This window comes from Cibotium barometz, chromosome 8 (assembly GCF_041138505.1).
Source record: "Cibotium barometz isolate CiBa-2024 chromosome 8, ASM4113850v1, whole genome shotgun sequence".
In the NCBI taxonomy this organism is placed as follows: Eukaryota; Viridiplantae; Streptophyta; class Polypodiopsida; order Cyatheales; family Cibotiaceae; genus Cibotium; species Cibotium barometz.
In genome coordinates, this window is record NC_141053.1 from 20,193,287 (window position 1) to 20,202,608 (window position 9,322).

The 9,322-nt window shown below is 40.2% G+C and overlaps 1 protein-coding gene across 1 annotated transcript; it reads left to right on the forward strand.

Annotated features, from left to right (window-relative positions):
• Nucleotides 1-2,525: 2,525 nt before the first annotated feature.
• LOC147636011 (uncharacterized) lies at nt 2,526-2,924 on the forward strand. Its single transcript, XM_086802056.1, has one exon. The coding sequence runs from the start codon at nt 2,526-2,528 to the stop codon at nt 2,922-2,924; it is 399 nt and encodes a 132-aa protein (XP_086658182.1).
• The last annotated feature ends 6,398 nt before the right edge of the window (nt 2,925-9,322 follow it).

Below are 9,322 nucleotides of genomic sequence, written 5' to 3' on the forward strand. Positions count from 1 at the left end.
GTTTCAAACCCCACCACACACAAGGCAAGGAGTATGAACACAATCATGCACTCTCATGTGCTCTAAATCATTGAGTTTGTTCAACATGGTTAGCTCCTTTACTTTGCTACCACACTCCAGCATATTTGAAAGTGTTCTTATGGTCCAATGTCATGTCCCCATCACCATCTTGAGTCATCTACCAAAACTCAAACATTTTCATGTCATGCTTTAAGGCACCTCCCACCATAGTTACATGGATTTGGGCATCAATAGTTGCATGGGAATGGGAATTATACAATCGGTGATTTTGAGGGTTGATAATAAGCATTTACTTCATAAAATATCAGACATAAGGTTCTTAAGAATATACAACATAATTTTAATCACTCTTTTGCATAGTCCCTCATTTACGACTCCCAAAAAAAATCACAGTTAAAAAAATCAATAAGTTCCAATTGTTAGTGTGATTTTGTAACTGTGTTTTTTTTTAAATCTTATTTGGAAGGGAAACTCTGAAGAGCAATCCATTAAATAGTGTTACATACACATAGACACACACACATCTGTGCATGCACCATGACTAGAGGACAATACGAGATTAGGGGATAAGATGGATGTCTTATTGTGGTGGGTGGTTAAAGGGTCATGTGGATATGACAAAATACATAAGTGAAACGTCATTAATGAGTCTTCGTTGCTTACAAGGAACTAGTTTTTAATACTGGGCGAGGAGCCACGCCTATCAGTTGACAAGTCCTTGTGGGGAACTCGGAAGTACGAGCACAATAATTGAGGCCATGGTGATTGATTGAAGGTGGAAGATTGAAAAGCAAGGAGATTGAAGGTGGAAGAAGCAAAGTGGTTACTGTGGCCACTTATGGCCTGCGTCTCCTGAATGATCACTCCAAACAAGGACTTGGAAGCAGCAGCCCTCCTCCCTCCCCTCGCTCCCCCTCCCACCCCCCCCCCCCCATAGTGCTCACATGTAGCATCTCACAAGATGTAGGTGGCATACCAGCGCATAAATGCGCACTGCCCGCATGTGAAGCCCTGCGTGGCGTTTCCTACACGAGGACGACATGAAACCAACATCCCTCACTCCTCGTTGACGATGCATCACAGCAATTTCTATGTAATTTAAATGCTCCTGTGTATGTATATATTACCCTTATTATATCCCCGCGTGTCACCTTTAATATTTGATGACAAATAATGGTCGTGTACTTATTTGTTGTAAGGTTGCATACTTATTATCCTACTTGCATTGTAAGGTGTGACATCTGCATTTTAATCAACAGCTAAGGGTAATTTTTTTAATCCTAACTTTGGTGGGAAGTCATTTATGGTAGTGTACTTCTTATAATTGCATTTTGAGATGTGACATCTATATTTGATAAAAAGCTACGCGTATTTTCCTATCCGAGCAGTTGTAGTGTAATTTTCCCAGCTGAAATTCGGAATCGTAGTTGGAGTCTGAGGTTGCCTTTAATTTTGAGCGATGAAATATTTATATTTTAGTTATAAATCCCTGCATTTGTCGTGACTTTGGTGAGAAGTCAGTAAGGTAGTGTAATTATTGTATGGTATTATCCTGATTGCATTGTAAGGTGTGACATTTACATTTGATTGTTATAGGTGTAACCTTAACATTCGATAAAAAGCTAATGGTAAGGTCATGTTGCATGAGAGCCTAGGGTTTAACCTTTACTTTTGGCAAGGTAAGGTCATGTTTGAGCCCATGACTTACTAGAAAAGGCTAAGTCCAATAATGGTAGAGCAGTCAAGCTTGGATTAGCCTAGGTGAAGTTGGCCACAGAGGAAGTGGTGAGGGAGCAGGCTGACTTGTCCCGTGCTAAGCAAGTGAGTAGGGCCCATGGTTCACGGGTAGCCCTGCAGGCTGCCATAAAGAAGCCCCACGTTGAGGTGTGCAGAGGAGGGGCAGAGCGCAAGAGGAGGCTGCTGCTGGCCAGAGGGCACAAGCATGTGGTCGCCCTGGTCGTGGTCTTTGAGGGGACATTTGGGCACTGGGTGGTGGTGGTGGTGGTGGTGGTGGTGGTGGGTTTCCTGTTGCTGGCGCAGCGTTGCTAGGCCCCACTCATGTACTCGAGTAAAAATGCGTGGGCGTCCTTTTCCGGCCTCGGCACGCCTGAGCAGCGACAAGCTCAACAGTGACTCGTCGCCTTGCGTTTCACGAGAGAGAGAGAGAGAGTGTGTGTGTGTGTGTTTTTGTTTTGCAGAGAAACTATAGATACCGCCCAAGCCCCACCCAGGACCAAAGGACCAAAGTCCTCGCGTCTAACCAATTTTGCACCAAATCTCGTCCTCGTCCTCGTCCTTGTGCATCACAGACCAGGGAGTACCCCTGATGATCATCTTCTCAGTACTTACCCTTTCCTCCCCTGTTAACCTGCCCAGAGCTGCGTCCCGCTCCCCCTGCACGCCTTTTGTGTAGCGAGGTTACCATAGATCGATCCACAGCCAGTTAGCAGCATGTAGTGTATATCACCTTAAACAAAGGAGGAAAAAAACCCACTCCTCTCAGCATGAGCTGCGCCAACCCGCAGACGGCCGACCGCACGCAGGAGAACGAGCTTGCCGCTGAGGCCTGTGAGTGCTGCGGCCTCGTCGAGGATTGCACGCCCGCTTACGCCTCCCGTATCAGGGAGGTTTTCTGCGGCCGTTGGGTCTGCGGGTTGTGCGCGGAAGACGTAGCAGAGCAGCGCCACCGGCTGGGCGGCGAAGCGGCCCCCATGGAAGAGGCCCTAAGCGCCCATATGACACTCTGCCTGCAGTTCAACAAGCTGCCCCGAATCAGCCCCGCTGTCTATCTGGCGAACGCCACGCGGCAGCTTCTACTTCGCCGCAGCGACTCCGGAGGCGGCGGAGCCACCTCTGCCCGATCATCTCCTTCCGCCGTCTTCAACCGCCCCTGTATCAGCTAAACATAGCCTTCATAACCATGTAAAAGGTATCAACGAGTCCATTCCTAAACAAAGGCACACTTCATACGAGAGTTGCATCAACAAATGCAGACTAATCTCCTATTGAGCACTTGGTGTATGAATTATGCAATAAAAAAGCTAAGGTTCTAATTAGCTTTTCACTTACCATTTCAAGCATGATGATGGATATGCTTAACTTGACCCTACACACATCTACAATTATTCTTATTTTTTGTTTGTTTGATATTTGAAATTTCGACTTTACTATTTATATTCCTTGTTCAATGTAAATTAGGTGTCTTACATCACTAACTTATGTTTCATGTGAAACTAGTATATTTGATAAAATAATGATTTGTGTATTTGATATTTCTTTGTAATGTGTTTTGAGAGATCTAGTGTCAAATAGTAGAGAAGAAAGTTGTATTGTTTTTTGTCAATGTTTAGGCAACTTGTCGTCGTTCTTTATAGCCTCTCTATTTCTTTTGTAATATACTGTTCAACTTGAAATTTTTCTTTTGTAATATACTGTTCAACTTGAAATTTTTCTTAAATTAAATGGATATGTTAGATATAATTTCTCAATATTTTTTTAATGGATATATCTTTCATTCTAGACATGGCCATGCATGCTAACCCATGTCCTTTAACTCCTTGAGGGCCAAAGTTCCCATGGTGATTTCTTGCATTTTGTGTATGGTCGTAGCTAAATCTAGTTGTATTGGAATTGTATCCTAGTGAATTTTAATGTTACGTTATTACCTACGTGGATTTTTTGTTATTGTTTTGATTGGTGTCTAATGATTTAGGATATTTGAAGTGCATAAGTATCTACACTTGTATTGTGTTTTTTCCCCCCTATTTTTTGGTTTTTTAATTTATGGGCTCTTTATCATTCAAAGAATGTGCTTTAAAAGTTCATTCTACTCCATTAACTAATCCATTATTATTTCTACATTATTGCGCATATTTTCATAATTATTTTAAGTTTTAAGTTTTTGTTAAGAAAACTTTTTTTAAAATCTTCACAAATTTTGATGCTTGCTGGGAAGGCTAAAGGATCTGTGTGTTTTGTTGTTAGAACTACACCTTTTGTGTCCATTTTCATGAATAGACTTTTGTGTCCATTTTCATGAATAGACTTTTGTTATTTTACGTCTATGTAGTAAAGGTATGTTTATATTAAAATTTCCATAGGTTCGAAATGGCATTTATTCATCAGGTAATCTATATTTCTAAATGCATAATTTAAAATGTTTACAAAAGTAGTGTTATTTTGTCTCATTGGTTTTGTGAGCTCATAACATTGAGGTTGCTCATGCTAGTAGGATGACAATAGTGTATTAATATTGAGGTTGCTCATGCCACATAGGATGACAATAGTGTATTAATATTATTCTCATTTGCATTAAAGGGCCATGAATCTTTTACCTAGTAACATTATTACATCAACCCCTCCAAAACTATGTGTGAAGCATGGTAGTGAATGATTTCCATTTGTTAGAATTATTTTTGTGAGTGATTCCAAAGTAATTGTGATCTAACATTGTGGAATATGTTGAGTATATATCATAAATTCGAGACAACCAAGGTGGACATTGGACGAGATTATCTAGCCAAGCACATGTGTGCTAAATATTTGATTTTGTATGGTTTGGCCCATTGTACATATGTTGGGCAAGGTTTATTTTTTATGAGATGCTTTAAAAGCGTTGGACTAAGGTTCAATTTTGTAAAAGTCCAATTTTGGAAAAGCTATGTTATTTATGGCTCCAGGGGCTAAATTTATGAAAATGATTTAAATACCGTGTGTGGGAGTGGAGCCACACACGATGGGGGGAAGATTGCACCCAATCTTTTGTTCTTTGATTTTGATGCTCTTGATTTATGCTATGATGTTATGGTTTATTTCTTTTATTATTTAATTTATGGAATAATCTAATCTCCATGTACCATGGTCATGTAGCAGTGGTATCAGAGCACAACAAATTCAAGGATTGAATTTGGGTCATGGAGAGAGAGTTGAAGAAAAAAAATCAAGAAATTGATTTTTACTCAAAGGCTATTGGCTTGGAGTAAATTTAAAGGCTTTTCAACAAATTCAAAATACTTGCACGGGAAGAGTAGAATCTACAGCAAGTGTACAAAGGCTTTGGACAAGGACACAATTCATTCAAAAATCCAAGAGGTAAAGAAGAGAAGGTTTCGAAGACCTTTGAGCAAAAGAAGGTATGGTTATGTGAATTTTGAGGACCATTAGATCAAGATTTGGATCAAGGGCTAGGAAGAAAGCCAACCTTTTGAAGAAAACCATCATAGAATTCCCAAAACCACCTGCTCAATTCAAATCCTCTCCATAATCTATCCTTATTGATGAAACCAACTCTCTTAGGAAATTATGGGTCTCATCTCAGAATTGCTAACCTTGCTTCATGGTCAATTTCAATATTGGAGGGCTCTTAAAAGTGGTTAGCTCAATCATCCACTTTCTACTTCTTCTTTCTCATACGTCTGTTAATCTCTCATGGCAACCGAAAGTGGATTGAAATGAGCAAGGAGCAGTATCTCATCTGTTGTGTTGTATAACATAAAAGATGAGAACGAAGAATGGATTCCCCAAGTATACAGGAAGTACTCTTGGGTCACTATGCAGCCAAGAAAACGTGGCCACTACCGAGTGAAGGGAAAGGCATCTGAAGACTGCCAAACATTGGAAAGGAAGGATCCTTGACTTCAAGATGGCACTAGGAGGGAAAACTGTCAAAGAAGTGTTGATCCAGCATGTATTCATGCAAAAAGAGATCAACATGTGGGACCATTGGAAAGACTTCCAAGACACAGACCACATTGTAAGTGCTTGTGTTTTGTATTCCAATGTTGCAAATAAGGTGATTGATATACATTTTTCTGCCTTGCACATATTTGTACCCATCCAATCTCCAGGAGTGGGAGCTTGCACAATGCTTGTTGACGGGATTCTTGAATGTCGTACATGGTGAGGTGGGGGAACTTCAATATGAAGGTCATGCACCAAGTGATCTCGCAAGAAGTAGAACATATTTCTATAACTCATTTTATACCTTTCCCGCTCAATCGAGTCGACATGGAAAGTTGGAACGTATTCCTTGCACTTGATAGTCCTGAGGAGTAGCCATTGCTTGATATACAAAAGTGATAGAGTCATACAGGACCAAAATGTTTAATGATATTAAATGTGCTATGAAGCCTAGCATTGGTGCAAGAAATGTCCACTTAAGTTTGTTTGTTCCAATTGCATGCCTTGTTGATTTATTTTCAGATTGTAAACAATTGAGAAAAACTAGAACAACTTTTATGTGCAAAGATATAGATGAAGCCTGGCTTGATCATTTGTTTGACAAAGGTTGGAGAGTGAAATGATCAAAGGGAGATGATTTCATCGAATGTCAATTGAACACCTCCGACATTGCATTTCGGTGAGTGTTATAACATTCAAATGTCTTTTTGTGAAACAGTTAACAAAGCTTATTTGATTATACTCGAAAAATTATCCTAATGATATTTTGGAATCAGATACTATATTGCCAGGCAACATCTGTGCATGTCATTTACTTATAGAAGGTGGCGATGGATCAACAACAACTAGAAAAGCATGGACCAAGATACAAGAGATGGCAGCCACTCTTGCTTGATAGATATAGTTATGATTCGATAGGGTCACCCATCATTGACATTGGAAGTGGAAGAGAATTGGACTCTCAAATATGTTAGGAAGGAATTAGAAGTAGCTATTCAGAATCCTCCAGATCAATTTTGCTTCAAGCTCGATGGTCAGAAGGTAAGTAGAAGAAGAGAGCATCAGATCATTTGTAAAGATGTTGCAGCCCCACATGTATTGGAGGCACTAGAAGATATATGATGTGACCATGTATATGTATACGGTGACAATGTATTTTTCATATGCAATAAACTTATCTATTTAGAACATTGCTTTTGTAATGCTTTATTGTTTAAAACAATGTATTAAAGGTAAAAATTCTCCAATTGAATTTTTATGTACACAAAAAGGCCTAAAGTAAGAAAACAAGAAGTGAAGGAACACAGTAGCAAATTTGATCCTCTGATTTTCAAATTAAAAGTGCATTTACAATTGATGTTCTCTCTCCAATAACACTAAATATGTGTAAAAAAATATAAATGTACATGTATAGTTGCATATTTACAAATAGCATGTTACAGAGTGGAGTTACATATTTACAAATAGCATGTTACAAAGTGGAGTACATTTGTTGGAAGAAGCAATCCAACAACACGTCAATAAGGAAAAAACTATATATTAATGGAACCCATAGGACTGGGCTTCAGGATGGAGCCATGGCTCTTCTCCCAAGTACGGAGCCCATGTAAGAGGCTCAGGGGTGCCTATCCCCCCTCGTGGATTGGGCGGGATGAAGTCCACTGGGCGTTATGGTGAATTGAAAACCTATAACTCCTCGCATTATGGTGAATTGACTCACCACAATGCGAGGAAGACTATTTTAATTTGTTTGGCACCTCCTCTCTCGGTATGGGTACATGAGAAGTATCTTTATTTGTAATTCACCATAACGTGAAAGGCGGCGCCAAAGGATGCAAAAGTCCTCATGTAGCGGTGAATCAATTCACCATAACGCGAGCGAAGGTCCCATAGGAAGCACAATATGCCTCCTCGCATTATGGTGAATCGATTCACCATAACGCGAGAAGAGGTCCTTGACGAAGCTGCAATTTTATTTGCGTTAGGGAAAATAGATTCACTACAACGCGAGGAGGAATACCTGGCTTCCTCTGGCATCTCCTCTCGCGTTATGTTGAATCCATTCACCACACAGATTCATTGCTTGAACTAATAATTTCCGTGTCTTATCTACACCACCCTTGAATTTAGCCATGGCGCAAGTTCAAGTTGAGTTTGATGTGGACGAAGAGATTAAAGAAACACCTGCAACTCTGTTGTATGACTTCCTCTACAAATGTGGACGTCATGATTTGCACCCTTCGATTTCATTGATGTTCAATTGTAATTTTTCTCTGGAGGATACACTTTCTAGCCATCCCGAATACTTTGAAGAGGCAAAGCAAGAGTTTGATAAGCTCACAAATGAGGGTACAGTGATGATTGATGGGAAAAACTACATTCATTTTAATCTCAAGGTGTCGCCGGAGAAGAAGCAGAGGTTAAACAGGGATTGGCACAAGGTACCATGTGATAAGAAGAGAGCTTTGCCATGCCCTTTTCACAAAAGAAAATGCCGCTTGATGGAATACTCTTATGCCTTCTTATGCTTCTTGCACATGAACGTGCAATTAACAAATGAAGAATGTACAGAGCCGTATGCGACAAATGAAAGTGAAGACACGGTTTCTCGTCAGGCTAGTCCCACCGTTGAGGATGTTGCTGAAGAGGAGGACACTCCTCATGTGATTGAGGAGTTCAATGTTGAAGAGGAGAGGAAGCTCACTGCAGCGGTTGATATTGAGGCAGTGAGAGAACAAAACACTGACGTAGGCCAGCCTGTGATTGAATCAAATGAGTTCTTCCCCATTCCAACACCATTGCTCACCTCCTACCAAGTAGGAGATTCAGAGTATATATTGCTGAGAGACATACAACATGTATTTAACTTAAGGGAGGACCATTGCATAGTCTTCATAGCCCAAAATCTGGAGATTGATGACAATTTTATAGATGATGATGGGATAGATAAGTACTTACTAGTGGATAGCCATGTGAAATACACCGAGTTCCTATCTGTGCTGCAGCAACACTAAAGATGATCTATGATGATGCCCTTAAATATGAAGGAAAAGATGCCACAGAGGAAGAGCTACAAGAAGCAAGGGAAAGACTGAATATTACCAACATGGGAGAGTTTAGGGATGTGCCAAGTAAGACAGAGGAAACCGTTCCTAGTTCAAGCACTAATTTATGGCAAGACGCCTTGCTTGAAGCAGATGAGAACCAAGAGGTTATTTTCTTTTGTTGTGTTTTCATACTTTTGTTGCGGATTTGGCTTTATCAACTTTGTCCTGGATTGTTTGGTGATGTTGTTTCTGGGCTAATGCTCCTTTATTTTTTCAGTTGGAAATATATGAAGACACATTCCTCAAACATGCTTCAGGCTAGTGTATGGTGGGATTGGGCCACGATGCGACACTAGGAACATATATATATCGCCTAAAATTTCCTCAAATTGTAATATTTCACGCTAGCTTCTCCAAGGACAATGCAAGTTTTCCTCTAATGGCGATAAAGACTCTATCCAGGTATTTAGGTGGCTATCACTTAAGGCTGAATGCAAACAAGGCAATACTTCTGGAGCGGCAAGCAGCTGTTCGATTTTTTGGGAGGGATCAGGAGTATATTCATTGAGATGTAA

Bases quoted from the DNA above. Each gene is read 5' to 3' on its own strand.
- LOC147636011 (XM_086802056.1), top strand. From the start codon at position 2,526: ATGAGCTGCGCCAACCCGCAGACGGCCGACCGCACGCAGGAGAACGAG.